Genomic DNA, 21,473 nt, shown 5'->3' with positions numbered 1-21,473 from the left:
GTGAGACAAAGTAAGACTATAGTTTTTCATTTATTCTATTCCACTCATGTCAGCCCATGACAGAACACTAAAAGTGTCAATAAACTGTATAATTGAGTACAACCAGAGCATTTAAAATGCACATTACAAAAGTTCAATTAAAAAAAAATATGAGTCATGTTTACATATGAAATTTATGTAGCATATTAGCCAAAAGCCAGTGAATTAGGCATATTTACAACCACCAAGTTAGAGCTGAGATAAAAAGGATAAATTAGAAGTAATATCTTTACAAATATGAAAATATACGCATATATACATATATATTTTTATATGTACAGTATATGTAGGCCTACAGTGATCTCTTGGAGTTTGCAGTGTATTTATCAATTTAATTTCTTCATTTACTTCCTGTAGTGTCTGTACTTTGAAATTTCCTCATTTGTACTTGGACATGCAGACTTCCTTCTTTAGCATCCCCTGAGGTTATTGCCAGGTATTGCAAATATAATATCTATGCCATTTCATATTTACATAGCCTAGTACTCCAAGGTACTTCATGGTGTGATTGTACTCCTATGGCACATGTCTAAAGATCTTTAGTATTTCCATATATGCACAGGACGTGGTAATTTTAATGGACGTGGTATTACCATGGTACCATCTGTTACTTGTCTGTCCATAGTCCATAGTGACAGATTGTGTATTTTAAACAATGTTCTGCTGTGATGAGAGAGTAAATGACATGTTAGTACTGTTCAATTTCAAGAAAAACTCTTTCCTCTGTGTCTTCCGTATCTAGGCTGAGTGAATCACTTTGAGTGAGCATAGTTTCAGTCCTCACCCTCGTCCTAATAGAAATGTTCTGCACTCCTTTGGCCAGCTTCCTCCGTGCCCTTTTTATCCACCACATCTTCTTCAACTTTCCACACACGTTATTTGGGCTCTCCAAACACAGCTCCATAAGTAATCCCTGAGACTGCGAGGGCAGTTTATAGCGCGGCAGGCCCCTGAGCAGCACTGGCAGCTCCTCTTTAATGAGAAGTTCATGACAGTCTAACTGCACGAGGATGAACCGCTGAGCAGTACCGCCCTTCTGGCGGTCAGCGAAAATGCAGGTCAGGGCCGAAGCCAGTGTATCTGAGGAGTATGTGGCAAGATTGCCTTGTCTTTCCACTGCAATGTTCCAGTAGCACTCTGCACTCTGTAGTGTTGATGGAGAAAGCAAAAGAAGAGCTTTGCCTCCATGTTTCTGGATGTGATCGAGCTTGGAGTGGAGCCACGCTGCCGGGCCGAGAGAACCGAGTTCTGTTTGGTTCCACAGGTCGAGAAATACTCTGTAACCCAGCTCAGAAAGCAACAGGCCCAGCTTACACACCAACTGTGGGTCAGTGGCTGAGGAATGGAGCAACAACACCTGTCCCTTCATATCTAGAGAGAAATGAAGAGGTAAGTAAATTATATTTTTGGAGAACTTTCCCTATGCTAAAAGGCGCAGAACCTGATTTCGCCAAGTACAATATGTTCCTGGATCAACATCTTTGATGATACTGGAACAACATTCTATTCAACCAATCAGATTTGAAGGACAAATTTACAGTTTATGTCCAGTTTAGGCTTAAAACCAGGGTTTGGTGCTTCTGCATCAGTGTTATTCACCTATCATTTTCCTCTGATTTTAGGGATAACTTATGGGTAGGGTTAGATTTAGGGGTAGGTTTCAATAAAAAAGTGATTATGATTTAATTTTTTTTTTAACTTTAGTTAGTGTGTAATGTTGCTGTTTGAGCATAAACAACATCTGCAAAGTTACAACGCTCAAAGGGAGATATTTTCCTTTTACAGAAATCATTTTTTAAGGACTACAACAAACGGCTAGTAGGGACTACAACAAGCCTCTTCCTGGGTTGGTGACATCACAAAATTCACATAAACCCTGCCCCCAGGAACACGCAAACAAAGGGGATGAGGCCATGTTGGGCTGCTTTAGAGAAGAGGAAGAGTTGTTGTAGTAGAGTGTTGTTGCCATGCGGTCATTTTACGCCGGACTGCTTCACAAACGAGGGTCAATTCAACACTGGATTTGCACAAAAAGCTGTTAAAGCTCCGTCCTCTTCTGGATAGCGGACTGGGATCAGCAGCTCATTTGCATTTAAAAGGGACACACACAAAAATGGCATGTTTTTGCTCACACCCAAATAGGGACAAATTTGACAAGTTATAATAAATGATCTGTGGGGTATTTTGAGCTGAAACTTTACAGACACATTCTGAGCACACCAGAGACTTATATTACATCTTGTGAAAAGGGGCATTATAGGTCCCCTTTAAGACTAAATTTTAAAACTTTTAAAAACAGGAATGTTGTTCCAGGATCAGCAAAATATATTGACCTAGGAACGCGTCTAACTCGGCAAAATCAGGACATGCGCTAAAATGCTTTTTACAGACAGACATATAAATGAATAAACACCTTGTGTACCTTGAGAATGACATCTGTCCCATTTGCTACGAGATGCTGTGAGAGGGACATACAAGAATGTAAAATCTCGTCAGACAAAAACATGTTTGGAAGCATTGAAAGAAACTAAAAAGCCAAGATGGATGAAAGAACAGAAAATGAGACATGAAGGAGGAGGAGAAGAGACAGACAAAGAGCATGCTTAGATGGAATAAATGCATTCTACACAGATCAGCACGAAAATATGTGCCACTGACAGAGACACATGAATGGAGCCATTGAGAGCAGAGAAACAAATGCTCAACGTCTCAAAAATCTCAAATTCTCAAGTCTTAAATCTTCTGGGCTTGGTAATATAAAGTGTCTGATCAGTTATATTTTGACAGCACATTAGTTATCAATCTCTAGCATGAAAAATGCTGAATTTACTTTGTAATCGTTGACACTATGATATATAATAAAGTAGACCTAACTGAGTTTATATATTGGCTATTGGATTTTTTAATAGCCAATGGTAATATCTAGAAAGCAGGGTGGCAAGTGGCCAAAATAATGGCGATCTATTAATATAAAAAAAAATATTCAATATATATACACATATACACAATTTTTTCAGGATTTTGTGATGAATAAAAAGTTCAAAAGAACGGCATTTATTTGAAATATACATTTTTTTGTATACTGTCACTTTTGATCAATTTAATGTGTCCTTACTGAATAAAAGCATTCATTTCTTTACATATATAAACAGAGAGATGCTGTGGATTGTAAGGACTTACATTTCAGTTTGTTCACCAGAAGAAGTACTCCAAAAATAGTCAGACAAACAAGGATGACTGGTAGAAGAACAAGAAGGCTCCAGTACTGTCGTTCCACTAAAACAACAAAACATCATGAAACTACTGATAGCATCTGTCACGTACATTCAGTACAGCAAATGTTAGTTTTAGTACATTAAACACACAAGCATCACTATGATCATTACAATGAATGGTAGCTTTAAACAGGATATATACGAGATATTTTTTCTTATCATGAACTTACAGGGATGTTGACAGTACAGCACAATCTTTCCATCCACTTTAAGCTGTAATCAAACAGACAAACAATGAATAATGTTTATCATGTTCATGGTCTGTTTGCACTGAAATTACTTTAAACTAAGGAAATCAAAAAGGAAGATGGTTTCAGACCTTCACACAGAGCTGCTGGTGATCCCGAGATGCGATATTCACAAATTTCCCGGATGCCTGCAGAGCAAATATTATTATAGCGAAACACTTTTTAATCAGCTGGAAAAACAATTACTGGCTTGACCTCAGTTCGAGTAGATGCAATATTTCATTTCACATAAATTAAAATGAAACCAAACAAGACAGAAGTGTGGTCTATTTAACATAATATACAGGTGCTGGTCATATAATTAGAATATCATCAAAAAGTTGATTTATTTCACTAATTCCATTCAAAAAGTTAAACTTGTATATTATATTCATTCATTACACACAGACTGATATATTTCAAATGTTTATTTCTTTTAATTTTGATGATTATAACTGACAACTAAGGAAAATCCCAAATTCAGTATCTCAGAAAATTAGAATATTACTTAAGACCAATACAAAGAAAGGATTTTTAGAAATCTTGGCCAACTGAAAAGTATGAACATGAAAAGTATGAGCATATACAGCACTCAATACTTAGTTGGGGCTCCTTTTGCCTGAATTACTGTAGCAATGCGGCGTGGCATGGAGTCGATCAGTCTGTGGCACTGCTCAGGTGTTATAAGAGCCCAGGTTGCTCTGATAGTGGCCTTCAGCTCTTCTGCATTGTTGGGTCTGGCATATCGCATCTTCCTCTTCACAATACCCCATAGATTTTCTATGGGGTTAAGGTCAGGCGAGTTTGCTGGCCAATTAAGAACAGGGATAACATGGTCCTTAAACCAGGTACTGGTAGCTTTGGCACTGTGTGCAGGTGCCAAGTCCTGTTGGAAAATGAAATCTGCATCTCCATAAAGTTGGTCAGCAGCAGGAAGCATGAAGTGCTCTAAAACTTCCTGGTATACGGCTGCGTTGACCTTGGACCTCAGAAACACAGTGGACCAATACCAGCAGATGACATGGCACCCCAAACCATCACTGACTGTGGAAACTTTATACTGGACCTCAAGCAACGTGGATTGTGTGCCTCTCCTCTCTTCCTCCAGACTCTGGGACCCTGATTTCCAAAGGAAATGCAAAATTTACTTTCATCAGAGAACATAACTTTGGACCACTCAGCAGCAGTCCAGTCCTCTTTGTCTTTAGCCCAGGCGAGACGCTTCTGACGCTGTCTGTTGTTCAAGAGTGGCTTGACACAAGGAATGCGACAGCTGAAACCCATGTCTTGCATACGTCTGTGCGTAGTGGTTCTTGAAGCACTGACTCCAGCTGCAGTCCACTCTTTGTGAATCTCCCCCACATTTTTGAATGGGTTTTGTTTCACAATCCTCTCCAGGGTGTGGTTATCCTTATTGCTTGTACACTTTTTTTCTACCACATCTTTTCCTTCCCTTCGCCTCTCTATTAATGTGCTTGGACACAGAGCTCTGTGAACAGCCAGCCTCTTTTGCAATGACCTTTTGTGTCTTGCCCTCCTTGTGCAAGGTGTCAATGGTCGTCTTTTGGACAACTGTCAAGTCAGCAGTCTTCCCCATGATTGTGTAGCCTACAGAACTAGACAGAGACCATTTAAAGGCCTTTGCAGGTGTTTTGAGTTAATTAGCTGATTAGAGTGTGGCACCAGGTGTCTTCAATATTGAACCTTTTCACAATATTCTAATTTTCTGAGATACTGAATTTGGGATTTTCCTTAGTTGTCAGTTATAATCATCAAAATTAAAAAAAAAAAACATTTGAAATATATCAGTCTGTGTGTAATGAATGAATATAATATACAAGTTTCACTTTTTGAATGGAATTAGTGAAATAAATCAACTTTTTGATGATATTCTAATTATATGACCAGCACCTGTATTGTTGTGTACCTGGAAGTCAATCATTCCGCTTCAAAAGTCCAAAAGTCTGAGATCACTAGTGAAAATGATTCTATTTTACGTTCTTTTTAAATGTAAATAATACAAATTTGTTCATTATTAACTATTACTAAAAAAATGTATTTAAAAAATTAACATGAATTTCAGAAAGTCTTGCATTTGGTATGTTGCTTTTTCGCTTTAATGTGTAATCTTTAATGTTGCATTAAATATCTATTTTTTTATTTTACATCATAATGTTTCTTTGTTGTACTTTTTTTTTTTCAAAAATCCATTTATTTCCAGATTTCTTTCCTTATCAACCAACTTTGTTGTTACACCATGAAGCAGAGTGAGCAGCACAATCGAATTAAAAACGATGAAGAAAAATAAAAATGCTCTTTTAAAATGTTGATTATATGTAAAAAAGTTTATTGTAAAATATGCATATATATATATACAAATATTTAAGTATTTTGAGAGCGTAGGACGATCAACTCGATTACATAATTTGCCGTGCTTCATGGGAGTAGGCGGAGCTAAAGACGTATTTTGCACGTTTAGCTTTTTTCCGACTCTCTGGTGGCATTTTCTGTCCAGCATCATGGGTAATGTAGTTTTTCACCACCAATTTTACTGTTCAACACGATTATTTTAAAACTAAGCTGAAATAATGCGGACTGACAGTTTTAGCAGAAGCAAATATCATCGATTAATAACCTCGTAGCTCACAGCAGGGCTGTCTTTAAAGGTTTGTAAGTTATTGTTAAAAATCAATTTCCCTATGTAGAAAATGAGAGTTTTTACTTCTGGAAAATGATTAGATGAACACTTGATTTGTGATTTATTGAACAGACAGTATTTCTACTCCCTCAAGCTTTATTCCACTCATGTCAAATTAAATATGGCGTCTACTCAAAGGTCTATACAGGACAGAAAACAAAGCTTTACATCTTCCCATATATTTACCCATAGTATTGTACTGTTTTCTTCCCAATCATTCCCATGTTGTCTGAATCCTTTAATTTCTCTGCATTGTCCATCTGCCTCGAGCTGACACGGCCACAATTCAGCACTTATCCTGCAGGGTACCGTTAAATTCCAGCTCATCGCCGGCTGATCATTATTTGTCTTGATGTGGGCCACAGACACTGACATGTTTCTCAGGACATTGGCATTAAATTCTGCAGAAGAAAAACATTGTAATAAGACAAAATAAATGAATATGGCATTGATCTAAGACACTAGTGCTAGCTTTTATTTTTAATAAAATCATAGATCTTAGACCAGTAGGGGGCTTCAGCAAATTTCCAAGGTGACCTCAAGATGATTTAGCAAGCATTAAAATAAGCCAAAACAACTTATTTTAATTCACCCCCACAACAACTGTTTGTCTTTTTAAAGAACCAGGGTTCCCACTGTCTTGAGAAACCTGGATATACAGTATGTGTCACAGTTGTATGCAGGCAAGAAGACGAAGGCAGAAAATAATATTCCAAAAAACAAAGTTTACTGATAAATTCCAAAAGGCAGGCAGACAAGCAGTGCAAACACAACAGAGATCAGACAGAGAATGAAAGCAAGGGTACAACTTATATAGGAACACAAACAAGGTAATTAATGACACACAGCTGATACAAATTAACTCATAATGACATGTCGACCAAGGAGTGGCAGGAAAATGAACAAAGGAACACATGAGAAGAAAGAAAACAAACTAGAAGTCCATGAAAACTAAACAAACTGAACATAACTGTGACAGTATGAGGTCTAAATTTAAAACTGTGATTTCTAGACCAGAAAAAGTCAAGTATTTTGATGAAATTTTATTTATGTATCTTTATTTATAACATTTTTCTAGTTGCTAAGCTATAAAAGTCTGCCAAGCTATAAAACATTTTATCAGGTAGAAATAATAAAAAAAACATAAAATATATATATATATATATATATATATTGTTATAAGTATATTTTACTAAAATGTCAATGGGTTTTAAAAATGTATTATTATTAATCCTTATTCTTAAGGATCATATATATATATATATATATATATATATATATATATATATATATATAAAATTCTAATTATATTTTAAAAATATAAATATATTTTTAAATATGTATTTGTATTAATCTTTGTCCTTAATCTTTATCCAGTAAACCACAAACAACTGGAAAAGTCATGGGGCCATTTGAAGAATATTGTTATGGTTTTACCTGTTTTATTGTTTTCAAAGGGACAGTATTCTGAACGAGGTGAATCTTCTGTCCAAACCTAAAGTGTATGAACAGACAAAGGGCATGTTAAAAGAATGTACAAATGGGTTTAGCTAGTGTTGTAGTACTCAAGATCAGTCTTTCTAAAGATCTTGGTCTTGTCTCGGTCTCGATCATATTTGTACTCTGTCTTGTTTTGTCTTGTTTTGCTTTGGATTTTTTGTCAAGACCACAACTGCAGGGATAACACTAAGTTGCTGGTGCACTTTCTGATTTATTTGTTAAAGTCCCCCTGTAATCAATGTCCCTTAAAACTCATCTTTGATCACCAAAATGACATATTTAAATGTTTTTTTTTCCTTGAGAAAAAAATTCTTCATGCCTTAAAATAGCTTGAATGTAACTCTACACCCTTGTCTCATTTAGTATATGCGGTTCTATGAATATGCAAATTAGCCCCACCTCCACTCACTCACACCAGCTCAGAGATCCACTCGTTGACGATCACATGTTGACGTAATTGGTTACAAGGTAGTTTGTGATGTCGGAAACAGCAGCGATTTCAAACCGCGTTTTTAGACTGTCTTTGGTTCACTGCAGTTTTAAGGAGAATATACTCAGAAATAGTGTTGACTAATGAATTTGCACATGGTTTGTTCTTAAAGCATATTAAAAACACCATATAGACATATAAACAACATAAAAAACTTGATTTTCACCACAGGGGGACATTAACAATCTAATGTGATTGGATGTAAACTTCCTGCTTCAAATGCAATCAATGACTTATTTCTAATTTGATTTCTTTTGTTACTGTTGTGCCCCTCAAAGTCTTGGTCTTTTCTTGGTTTTAACACACATTGGTCTTGGTCTTGACTTGGTCTCGGTTTAGGCGGTCTTGGGTACAACACTGGTTTTAGTAGGTATTGTTTTGAGTGTGTACATGTTTGAAAAGTACCTGGAAACACATGCAGTCCGTGATTGACTCCAGTGGAATGCTGTTATTTGCCAATGGCTGAGAGAAGAAAAGGTATGATAAGTAACCAAAACAAGGCAGCTGATGAAATGAACAAACTGGTTTGCATAGTAATCGCAATGAGTCTTCAGGCAGTGTCGTATTCGCACAGAAGTAATGTGAAGGTTTACTGACCCAGCATCTTCCTTCTCTTCCACGTTTCATACACAGAGATGGGGGTTCAGAAGATCCTTTATCCTCATTGGCTACCAGAATCTTAACCACACCCTCCAGTCTCTTAATGGAGATTCTCGGACCTAAAAATAATCAGCCAAACATGGAGTATGAAGTGAAATTTGCACATACACTATTTGGATGCTTTAGACAAATATTAGGTACTGCAAATAACCATTGTAGAACTATTTTACTATTCATACCTTTACACTGCTTTATGTCTTTGAGGTGTGGTAAAGAACACACTGCCAAGAGAAAAAAAAAAAAACATATTAATAGTCACCCTGTTGTGAATGTGAATATTATGTTTTTTAAAAATGAAATTTTGGACAAAACATGCTTTTGATGCTTTTCATACACTTAATATAATATAATACATTTGCATTTGCATGCATATAAACATAATAAAAAAAATATAATATATTTTGTATTCTTTAGATGCTGGGCAACAACATAAATGATGTAAATAGAAACAGAGTTTAAATAACAAGGCGTCATTTGTTTTATCAAAAATTCAAGTAATATTGTAAAATGTTTTATTTTAATATTTTATTGTAATTGTAAAAAAAAATATTTTCTTGAATATTTTCATTTTCTTCTTTTGTCAAATCAATATAATATTTTGAGTTTCTGTTGATTAACTCAAATTTTTAATTTCAATGAACTCAAAATTTTAAGGCAACCAGGTAACTTACTTTTTTAAGTTAAACCAACATTTCTTTTTTACAGTGTGTGATTCACAATATTACTGTATTTTTGATCAATTAAACGCAGCCTTGGTAAACGTGGGGGAAAAAAACAAAAACAAATTATTATTCCAAACTTTTGACTGGTAGTTTACTGTATATGAGTATATAGAGTAAATTAGAACAATTCCTACCTTGTTTTAATGTAGGGATGTCAACTACAGATAACTGAGAGGACGATCTAACTGTGATCACCATTTTTCTGCCAAAGTCAACATCTTCATACTCCACCAGAATCAGCTGCATGACACAAAAATCAACACTGAGATTAAAATCAAGTCACCAAGTCTATGCATACTGTACTTACAAAGATTTTCTGTACCAATGCTTAAATCAGGATTTTCTGGAAATTCTGCATTTGTTCACTGTTTACTTTTACAATGTACAATACACCTGACAATGTGAACTTGCCAAGCCTGCTAGAAATATTTATTTAAATACACATTAAAGTATTCATTGTAAAGTTTCAAATATTAAAATGTCATTACTAGCACAAATAAATAATTTGGTCAAGTTGCTCATACTATTTATTTTCAATATTTTTAAAGACTGTGAGAAATGTACCATGTACAACCAATCCAGCCTCACAGATCAGCCCACAGAGGACTTCAGTGAAACGTCTGAAGATTAAATAGACACAGTGGAGACACTCACATTGAGAGGTTCATGACTTGCAGCAGAAGTCATTGTGAAGTCTAATCTCCTGCAGCGCTCTTGATGCCTTACTTCTGATATGTAGCATATCGTAATAGCAACTACATGAAGAGAAGACAAACAGGCAAGCTTTATTAATACACTACACAGCAAACAATGGTGAATCCACTGCTGACTCTCAACAAAAGCATAGACGGTGTGAGAAAATTTAAGTTTACTTAAAGGGTTAGTTCACCCAAAAATGAAAATAATGTCATTTATTACTCACCCTCATGTCGTTCTACACCCGTAACACCTTCATTCATCAATCTTTTGTTTCGAATCAGTGGTTCAGAGCGCCAAAGTCATGTGATTTCACTGGTTTGGCAGTTTGACACGCGATCCAAACCATTCGAAACAAAAGATTCGAAGTAGTGTTTTGAAATTGGCCATCGGTAGATATTGTTGAAAAGTCATTATTTTGTTTTTTTTGGCACACAAAAAGTATTCTCGTCGCTTTACAATATTAAGGTAGAACCACTGTAGTCACATGAACTGTTTTAAATATGTTTTGAGTACCTTTATGGATCTTGAGAAGTTCGGTGACATTGCTGGCAATAGAGGCCTCAACTGAGCCATCGGATTTCATCAAAAATATCTTAATTTGTGTTCTTACGATGAACGAAGATCTTACGTGTGTGGAACGACATGAGGGTGAGTAATGAATCACATTATTTTCATTTTTGGGTGAACTAACCCTTTAATTCCACTATCACTGATATACAATTGAACGACTAAGAGATTGTGTTGTTAAAAATATCGACTTCGATACCAAGTCAGTACCAAACACAACAAAACATGCCCAATTGCTACTCAAAACTAGCCCAATCACGTTTCAAGGGGGGTCCCCTGGTAAAAATCGCATTCCGAGGGGTAAAATCTGCTTTTCGGCGGGGTTCCCCCTGGTAAAATTTGCATTCCAGGAGCTAAATATCATCTTATTTGGGGTCGCTTCAACACGCGGACATGAAAAACTTAAAGTAGCCCAATTCCACGGGAAAACCGTAGACTTGGCAACACTGGTCAGTACTGAAATTTTAAAAATTTGACACTTTGAGCGCTGTTGAGCGGATTCGTAAACACCTCTGATTGGCCACTGTGTTCACACGCTCAACATATATGTCAGTGATTGGCTACAATGATCAACGCACAGGAGCGTTTGAAACAACAATAACCAACTGCAGAACCGCAGAACCATACGTCATGACAGTCTGAGGATGACAGCGCCAGACCGACAGTCTGAGGCCGGAAGTGGGCGGAGTAACAGTCTCACGTCGGCGGAGTAAGCGTCAAACAAACAATCATGGCGGAAGAAGAGAATACGGTAAAAAGTTTCTTTGTGTTTTGTTTTTAATCTATCAAGTTTATTTGTTGTGTATTTAATCGATCGAACAGTTAAGATGACTCTAATCTTTTTGTAAATGGGCTTTACGATGAAGTCACTTTATCGCGTCTTTTGATATTTTAAAACTTCAGACGATTGCTTGGTTACGGTATTAATGGTTTGTGATTTTACTTTTTTGTTGGTGCTGTATTTTATTTCATTGGTCACATTTTACAATACTGACCAATGTTTATGTGGATTTTTAGAGGCATATTAGGATTCGGAGAGGCTTTACTTCATTTACAGCGAAGCAAAACATGCTTCAACAATTTCCACTGCCCAGTGTTCTTAAACCGACCAGACGGCACAGCTTGAACGCACACCTATAAATTCACACCAAAAAGGCTGTTGTCAACGTTTCTTTTATATTCTGAATTTAAAATTTTGCTTTTGCAATGCAGTAAATGGTAATTTTTACTTTAGAACAACGAAACTCATCTCTCTTATGCAATTTTTATGGTTATACATTTAATTTTTTCTGTTTGATTTTGCAATGCAGTAAATTGACAAGCAGAATCACCCCAGGACAATGGAAGCTGATCAAAAACAAGGTTAGTTTTATAAGGCTTTCATAAAGACATAAGCTACTTATACAGATGGTGTGTTGTTATATCTGTCACATCTTTTCAGGAATAACTTTCTGTATTCTGTTGTTTCAGAATGTTCCGTCCACAACAGTTGACTGGCTCTGTTGACTGTGGGGTCTTCATGTTAATGTTAAGATTAAGTTAATGGTAAGAATAAGAAGGGAAAGTTAAACGTTTTTAAAAATGTATGAACTTCTCTTTTCATTAGAATGAAAACAAATATGAGGGCTTTTCACACTTGAAATAGTTAACCCTGAGTGACTGTAAACCACAGGTAAACAGAATCCTGGGTTATCTTAATTCATGTTTCACACTGATCATCATTTACCTGGGGTTAACAATTAATCCTGAGTTCATACGCAGAGTTTACCACTGTATATTACCAAACCCTGGGTCAACGTCCTTATCTGCATATTTTCAGTGTCAGTGTCACTGATTAGACGAACAAAGCACACAATAAGTCCCATTTGTTTGTACCCTTCTCTAATGAAGGAGCCGTGGATCACAGAAGACCTCTGCGCTGCACTTGAATGGCTGCACAACAACCAAAAGTCTTCAAAGGTTTAGTGGAAGAGCTGTGCTTTCTGATATTGAAAGAGGAAGACCAGGAACAAGCCCTTCTTCAACTTTCACAGGCTGAAACAGATGATGATCATGTAATCTAGTGTACAACTGTGTAATGTGTATTATGTACTATGGAAAAATGGTTCATTCATCATGAAATGCTTGAGTAAAATATACATGTCAAATAAATAAATATCATTTTTTCATCATTGTTTAAGCTTTGTTTAAGGGGGTTTAATACACACATGTACATAATATATATATATATATATATATATATATATGACGTTTGTGTGTGTACATATATGAATATCTATCTATCTATCATTTCAGTTAGATCGTTTTAATAAAATATTTGACATTAACTTGATTTTAAACTTTAAACGCTCCAAATGGAGAAATGTCTACGAAGATAAATTTTTTCCACCCACTTCCGCCCTCAGACTGTCAGTCTGGCGCTGTCGTCCTCAGACGGTCATGACGTATGGTTCTGCGGTTCTGCAGTTAGTCCTATCTCGTTTGAAAGCACACGGAAGAGTTTGAAAGCATTTTGAAAGAGGGAGCATTTGAAAGCTTGTGTATCTGTGTAAGCGCTAGTGAAGAGCATCATTAAAAACATGTTTTTGAAGCGTTGATCATTGTAGCCAATAACAGCATGTGCAGCACCATAACAGTGCATGAAGACAATGGCCAATCAGAGGTGTTTACAAATCCGCTCAACAGCACTCAAAGCGTCACATTTTTAAAATTTCAGTAGCCTACCTACTTTTGACAACACCACTAAAAGATATTTTGAGGTTCACTTGGCCTACCTTGCTGTATGTCTTCACAGAGTTCCTTCTGTTAATTAAAGATGAAATTGAATCATTATGGTGCTGACACATCATTTTTCCAAAATAAAAAAAGGAAATTTTGTTATGAATGAACACTTACCCTTTGATCTTCTGATGTGTTGTTTGCCATTGAAACACACCTTAAATCCCGTTCTCCTGAAATTAGAAAAGTTAATGATTATGTAAACCATATTTTTGTGTACTACATTAGACCAACAACTGTAATATGCTGCGACTATAAGGACTTACCACTGTTCTCATCTTCATATTCTGGTCCCTCAATATCACTGTCCTCCTCTTCCTCTGGATTAATACTCAAAAGGATGTTGCTCCACAAGCACGGTTTACAATCATTCCCGTGACAGCACAATTTCGGCGTCACTTCCAGACGACACACATACGTACGACCACAGTCCACACCATGTGCTCCGAGAGGTTCTGTATGTCTCAAACTGCAGTTTGAAAGAGACTAAAAACAAAAATGTATAGGTTATAATCAGACTAATATCTTGCTTGCCTGTATCTTCTAATAATTTTTGTATTGCCATTTGAATCAGTGCTGTTTGACATGCATCAGTGGCTCAAAATTTCAATACATTGATTAAATCAATTTAAAACAATATAACTTTTAATAATAGAAGATTTTAATTTTTAATCAAATACTCTTTTGATAATTTTATGGGAAAATTGCATATCCATAAATATATGTGCCTTAAAGCAAAATTATTATCTGTATTTCAAAAAGAATTCTGGAATTATTTTCACTCTCTAAAACATGTAAAAAAAACTTAGTTATGTAAATTTAATTGAAGAATTTTTTAATTGGTTCTGTGTGCTGTTTACTTTTACTATGTAAAAAATAATATAATATAGGCTAATATAATGTAATATAATATAATATAATAATATTTTGTGAACGGCACATCATAAAGTAGATATTTTATATTTATAATATATATATGATATTTTAACGACTATACAAATGAACAAGCAATAAAAACAAACTTGTTCAGTAAATCAATAATCAACCTGAGGACAGATGATGTTGTTCTCTGGATTGTGTTCGACTCGCTCCAGTGAACACACACAGGCGCTGGCCAATAGGAGCAGTTGAAATCTCCACCAAGTCAACTCCATTGCGCAACAGTTTCGCTCTCCAACAGACGATTAACCGAAACTGGTTAAGAACAAAATCCCATTGATTCAATCTTTCGCTACGTCGTCTCTATGAGGCTTTAAGGGATCCAAGAGGACCATAGTTCTGATCGGTTCGGTTCACAGTCCGAATCATCCGTCCAGAAGTCGAGTCACGCCGAGCAGGGAGCGCGAGAGTGCGCAGTTACGCAGCATGCTGTTCCGGTTATCTGAAAGACGACAGAAAACGATTAGTGACATATTATTCTTTGATTCAAAGTCTTCAGCTCCTGTAATATCTGATTTGAGCTTCTGGGGACAGTTGCAGTTTATGCAACCCGGCCACAAGTCCCAGAAGTTCAGTACAACTGCGTTCGCTAAGAAGACACTCGGCTTCCAGTATATGCTCAGGTGTGTCTCTGTGAATGACAGATCACCGGATAACGTGGGTGTTTCATGAATCATGTTTGCTGCTTGGAATGTCTGGATTCCCGATACGTTTTAAAGGGCAATGCGTATTGTTCTCATTTGTTGTAACGCCATTAACTTGTTATAGTTATTATTTGGACACTCGCGTCAAATTTAGAACATTACATTGGATAAAATATAAAAATAGTAACATTTATTTTAAAAATAGCAGAGACACACCTTTCAAGCAAAACATTTTATGAAAAGGAGTATGTTAGGTTTCAAAATAATAAAAAATATATAAATATATGTATTGTAGCTACATATTGTAGCTATATCCATTTGTTTGTTTAAATACTATTAATGCCACTGGTATATAATTATATCGCTGAATTTTAAAATATATGAGATTTTTTGGTTATGCTGTGTTGATACTAGGCTGATAATGGTTGCTTATGGTAATACAAATGATAATAAAAGATAAAATATTACATTTTTATCAGACAAAAAAAAAAAAAGAAAAAAAAATGCTCACAAACAAACAAAACACAAAACAATGCAAAAAGTTACTTACTGCCCAGAGGTCCTAATTAGAATAAGGTGTTTTGAGTATAATGCCTCGTCATATGACTTCGCTGCCAGTGACACACATTCATTAAATGAGAATGTGTGAGTGTACTTTGAGTGTACATGAGACACTCACCCCTCCCAGCTGAGACACACACACACACATGCAAATTGGCTTTGTGGAAGAAAACGTCTGTAGTAAAAAGATGTTGGTGTGCACATAATTAACAGGACTGATATACTAGATAAGAAATATGATCTTGGTTATTTGCAGTTTTGTAAAACTATAACCAGGAAACTGCCAGGTGCAAAGGTCTGTCTGGCGCATTCTCTGTAACCAAGTGAATTTGTTTAGCAGCTCATGTATCTTGGCAACTGGTTATAATAACACACCTGGATTTAAGAGTCTCAGTTAAAAACTGACGGCAAACACCCAAAACGGGCTGCAACATAGTGAGTTCATCCAGATGCTTCATTCAGGGATAATAAGGCTCAATGTTTAAAAAGCAACACCCCCAAAACACCCATACCTGAAGCTGCATTGCTGGGGCTAGTTGTCACAGGGGTTATATCTCATATATACCTCAACACAAGAGCAACTGACAGGTTGGGGCAAGTTGTCACATACAGTATCTTTTATGTGTTGAACTGTATACATTTTGGTAAAAATCCTATAATAGGCTGTTTAATGGCAAGTTCACATGCCCCACTATTAAATGGAGTCTATCTTATTACCTGGACAATAATGCTGGAAATGTGCAATAGCTTTTTCAAAGTCAAGACTTTAAAGTTTGCACTCGTACAGAAATTGAGTATATTCTTTAGCTAAACTTTTTCATATGATCTGCCTCTGCTTTCTACACATCTAACTGTTTTTATTGAAATCAGATTATATGATTTAATTTGAATGAATCAACCTGACTGCATTTAGTTACACCTATAAAAGCGTAGTTTGGACAAATGCAGTGGACATTGTAATGTATATTCTGTGTGCTGTTTTATGGATAGATGAGTCTTTAAGCTAAAAAAAAATCTGAATAAACAAGTTATTTAGCATTCTTTCTCTACTTTTAGCTCTACCTGGGAAAAAAGGTGGCATTTCTCAGACCTGCCCCCATCACATTCATTAAATGCTTTTGTCTCTTTCAAAGAGGTCATTTGATCCTTTTAACACAACAATGGTTCCTCAGAGATTATAATACACAGTTTATGTGTTCTTGTGTAAAATCATGAAAGAGTAAAAGTGTTTGCTCTTTTCATTTCCTCTTGTGTAAGAAGTAAATATTGGTGACTTTTTACAGTATGAACATTGGGTTATTGTATTGAGGGGGCACTTTTTTATTTTTAAGCAAAGAAATCAACATTATTGAGCTACCATAACACTGCAACTTAACATTTAGAGCATAAAAATGGTAATAGATTGATTACACTGTGGATAAAATTTATTTAAAGTCAAGCTTTTGTGCAGTCAGGAGGCATTTCACCTCGAGTAGGCATACAGTACAGTAGTGAAGTCACAAAGCGCCCCCTGCAGGCACTTTTTTATGAGCCTGACATTTGAAATAATAGTCAGAAAAATATATTTTTTAAATGGAATAGTTATTCCACCTATGAGAATATGGAGCTCATACTCAAGGAGGATAAACACCTCAATTATAATAAGAGGCCCAAAATGAGCAAAAATATGCAATTTGGTGCAGATGCTGATATTTATATGGCTCAAAATATAATTTAAAATTCCAGTAGCTCATAATGTAAATCGTTGAGACCATTATAACAGCAGAATACTTACATAAAATGCATATTGCCACTTTATATCTCAGAATAATATGCCTTATGTCTCACCTTCTGCTTTGGGTACAACTTAACCATCTTGTCTGAGTTCTCCATATTAAGTATGGAATAGCATAGCATAGATTGCACAATATCACTGCTTATATAAATAAAGAAACTCTTCCCTGGTTTCACAGACAAGGCTTAAGCAAAGTCCCATGAATAAAATGCATGTTTGAGTTGTTTTAACTGAAAGCAACTTGCACTGATATATCTTAAATATGCACAGTAATGTTTTTTTTTCTTAATCTAAGCCCTGTCTGTGAAACTGGGCCTATGTCAGAAAGTGCTCTATAATAGCGAATACCTGTACAGAGTAAAACACTAGCTAGCAATATAACGTCATATATCATGTCTTAACGTAGAAGTGTCACATGGTTACACAATTCCTTCTTTGGGATAGACATAATAATGTGGCACTTTTGTTAAATATTTTGTCTCAACAACCTCTCAGATTACACTCCATTCAAAAGTGAAGTTGAAAAAAGGGATTTTTCTTGTGGAAATCTTAAAAGTTAAAAGCATAAACTAATCAACACATAATAAACTTAGCCTCTGTATTCACAAAAACATGAGGTCCATTTATTATGGGAAAATTCAAAATACTTGGAAATTCTGAAACTGGGAAATAGTTAATTTTTCAAATGCTGATAGAAGAAAAAGATCAACAGTATATATACCCATAAAAGTTCTCAATGATTTATATCCTTACTTTACATCCTTATTTTTTTTTAAATGTAATTTTTTCCTTCTCAATAAGGGTAAAACTATGACAAGTACCCAGGAAGTCACAGAGAATCAGGACAGGTATGTCCTTTGTGACTTCACATTAATGGGACATTTAAGTGCACACTAACATCCAAGTTCTGCTCTTATGAGGGGTTCAAGAGTCTCTGATTCCAAATAGAGCGGGGAGGTTTCTTCATCTGGTCAATAGCCAATCACATGATGTGTACAGGAGTTTAAAGGCAGTGTGTGTTTCGAGGTCTGTTTTCTAGGACAGTAAGGAAAGCCAAGAAAGTGCACTGGATGTCATACTGTAGTGAAATAGGGAAGAATACACCAGTAGAAGAGGTATGGGGCATGATTAAGAAAATGGAATGGATTCAAAAGAGTAATGGATACCCAGTTTTAAGTATGGAGGGAGAAATAGCTGTGGAGGATGGAGAGAAAGTGGAAATGTTTTTAAAAGCATTTAAATAGCTCAGAAAATCTGACTGAACAGAGTAAAGAGATAAGAGAGGATGTGTTGAAGGAGTATCCAGATTTAATGGGGAAAAAAGAGTTTGTAAATAATCTGTTAGATGTATCATTCTCTATGAGTGAATTAAGGAACGCAGTAAGTAGAATGAGACAGTCTACTCCAGGATTGGATGGAGTTAGTTATTGTATGATGAAGCATTTTAGTGAAAGTTCTATGAAGGTGATTTTAACATTTTACAATAGAATATGGGTGGAAGGTATAATTCCTCAAAGTTGAAAAAAAAAAAAAAAAACATTAATTATACCTATTAAAAAGCCTGGAAAAGATACAAGTAATCCTAGAAATTATCGTCCAATAGCTCTAACCTCTCATTTATGTAAGGTACTGGAGAGAATGATAACTATATAGATTGACATATCATTTAGAAAAAGGGAACTGGTTCTCTCCTTATCAAAGTGGGTTTAGGTGTGGAAGAGGGACTTTGGATTCAATAGTGTTTTTAGAAGATGAAATAAGAAAGGCATTTATAAATAAGGAAAGTGTCATTGCAGTTTTTTTCGATATAGAAAAGGCATATGACATGTTGTGGAAAGAGGGATTATTAATAAAGTTAGAAAAAATTAGTATAAAAGGAAGAATGTATAATTGGATTAAAGAGTTTTTAATTGGAAGAAGTATTAGGTTGAAGGTAGGTGGAGCTATATCCTCTAGTGGTGTGATTGATAATGGAACACCCCAGGGCAGTGTAATAAGTCCACTTTTATTTATCATTATGATTAATGATGTTTTCTTAAGGATGCATACATGTTTGGGGAAATCATTGTTTGCTGATGATGGAGCTCTCTGGTATAAATGAAAGAATATAGAGTATAATGTTTAAAAAATGCAATGTGCGTTAACTGAAGTAGAAAAGTGGTCAGGGGAAAATGGATTTAAGTTTTCAGTGGAAAAGACAAAAATAATACTTTTTACAAATATGAAGAGGAATGTGAATGTTAAGTTAAAATTATATAAACAAGAACTAGATTGTAGTTTGATTGTAGATTAATCTGGAAAGAGCATATAGAAAAGATTGTGGGAAGATGTAAGCGAGTAGTGAATGTAATGAGATGTATTTCGGAACAGGAATGTGGAGCAGATAGATTGGCTTTAAAAACCATATATATACAATCATGATAAGATCTATACTGGACTATGGTTGTTTAGTATATGGTTCTGCAAATAAATCTCATTTAATTAAACTGGATAGAATTCAGTCTCAAGCTCTAAGAATTTGTTGTGGGTCATGTCTAACTTCTCCAGTTTCAGCTCTTCTACCTGAAATGCCTCTGCAGATAAGAAGACAACAATTAATGGTATCTTATTGGGCAAATCTAAGAGGCCAGAGTGAGAATCATCCTACAAAAAAGGTACTGAGGCCTAGTTGGGAATATGAGAAGAAAGAGTGTAATAGTTTTGGATGGAGTGTGGGGAAATTAGTAAGTGATATGGGATTGGAAGAGGTTGGATATGCTCCAATTATTCCTTTATCTCCAGTGCCAATGTGGGTTATGCCCCAACCAGAAGTTGATTTAAGCTTATTAGAAAGAAGACAAAAGGAAGTGCCTTATGAAACAGAGGTATATAATGTAAGGGAGTATATGGGGTCAAGATATGGGGAATATATGCACATTTTCACAGATGCTTCAAAAGATCCAAAAACAGGTCATGTGGGTTCTGCATTCATAATTCCAAAGTTAAAAGTGTATAAGAACAATAGGATATCGGACCGTTTATCAGTGCATACAGGAGAGATAATTGCAATAATTATGGCAATAAAGTGGATTAGTGAAGTTAAAATATCCAAAGCAATTATATGTTCAGATTCCAGCTCAGCTCTAATAAGTCTGAATGAGCAGAAGTCAGAAACTAGACAAGACTTGGTAATAGAGATTATTCAAGAATTATATTCACTTAAGCAAAACAATATAAAAGTAGAGTTTTTGTGGGTTCTGGCTCATATTGGGTTGAGAAGAAATGAAAAGGCAGATGTTTTAGCAAAAAAGGCCATAGAACGAGAAGCAGTTGATATACAGATTCCTTTTAGTAGGTCAGTAATTAAATCAATGATCAAAAATAATATTCTGAAAATATGGCAACATCAATGGGACACAGATATAAAAGGTAGACATTTGTTTCAAATACAATCAACAGTGGGTAAAGGAAGAGTGTCAGGTAGGAGTAGATCTGAAGAGACCATAATTACTAGATTAAGATTGGGGCATACAAGATTGAACAGTACTATGCACTTAATAAGCAAACATCCAACAGGTCTATGTGAGGTATGTGGTGTTAATGAAACAGTTGAACATGTAATAATGCATTGTAGGAGATATATTGTTAAAAGGAATGAGTTGAAGTATGAACTAATGAATAAGAGTGAGCAGTTTACGATAATAAATTTATTAAATCCAGATAGAAATATAATGCCAATAATGTTAAAATTTTTGGGAAGTACTGGTTTATATAAGCATATATAAAAAAAAAAAAATTTTTTTTTTTTTCTTTCCCGCCATGAGGCTGAGTGTGGACGGAGGAGCTGAACACGCAGCGCCGGATGAAACTCTACGAAGCATCTATGTGGGTATATGAATAAAGGGTGATTGTATTGGTAGT

General features: G+C 35.4%; 1 protein-coding gene across 4 annotated transcripts; it reads right to left on the bottom strand.

Moving 5' to 3' along the window:
• Positions 1 to 11: 11 nt before the first annotated feature.
• Positions 12 to 15,934, bottom strand: il17rc (interleukin 17 receptor C). Of its 4 annotated transcripts, none has more exons than XM_051912431.1 (17): positions 15,789 to 15,934; positions 14,702 to 15,036; positions 13,922 to 14,141; positions 13,773 to 13,828; positions 13,652 to 13,679; positions 10,266 to 10,366; positions 9,746 to 9,851; positions 9,069 to 9,110; positions 8,827 to 8,948; positions 8,635 to 8,691; positions 7,677 to 7,734; positions 6,426 to 6,640; positions 3,634 to 3,690; positions 3,485 to 3,527; positions 3,220 to 3,315; positions 2,453 to 2,497; positions 12 to 1,410 (listed from the first exon to the last, which is right to left on the bottom strand). In XM_051912431.1, the coding sequence occupies exons 2-17, from the start codon at positions 14,807 to 14,809 to the stop codon at positions 728 to 730; spliced, it is 2,037 nt and encodes a 678-aa protein (XP_051768391.1). In that variant the 5' UTR covers positions 14,810 to 15,036; positions 15,789 to 15,934; the 3' UTR covers positions 12 to 727. The 4 variants fall into 4 exon arrangements, with proteins under 4 accessions (XP_051768391.1, XP_051768392.1, XP_051768389.1 ...); XM_051912432.1 differs by having other exon boundaries at positions 2,462 to 2,497; XM_051912429.1 differs by having other exon boundaries at positions 2,462 to 2,497; positions 8,635 to 8,948.
• Between the last annotated feature and the right edge of the window lie 5,539 nt (positions 15,935 to 21,473).

The sequence above is a fragment of the Ctenopharyngodon idella genome, chromosome 11 (assembly GCF_019924925.1).
Source record: "Ctenopharyngodon idella isolate HZGC_01 chromosome 11, HZGC01, whole genome shotgun sequence".
Taxonomy (NCBI): Eukaryota; Metazoa; Chordata; class Actinopteri; order Cypriniformes; family Xenocyprididae; genus Ctenopharyngodon; species Ctenopharyngodon idella.
This window is presented reverse-complemented; position numbering and strand designations above follow the sequence as displayed.

Coding starts and splice junctions, on each gene's coding strand:
- il17rc (XM_051912429.1), bottom strand. CDS start 14,809: ATGGAGTTGACTTGGTGGAGATTTCAACTGCTCCTATTGGCCAGCGCC. Junction 9,111..9,745: donor CATCCCTACATTAAAACAAG/GTAGGAATTGTT, acceptor TTCTCTTGGCAG/TGTGTTCTTTACCACACCTC. Junction 3,528..3,633: donor ACCAGCAGCTCTGTGTGAAG/GTCTGAAACCAT, acceptor GTTTGATTACAG/CTTAAAGTGGATGGAAAGAT.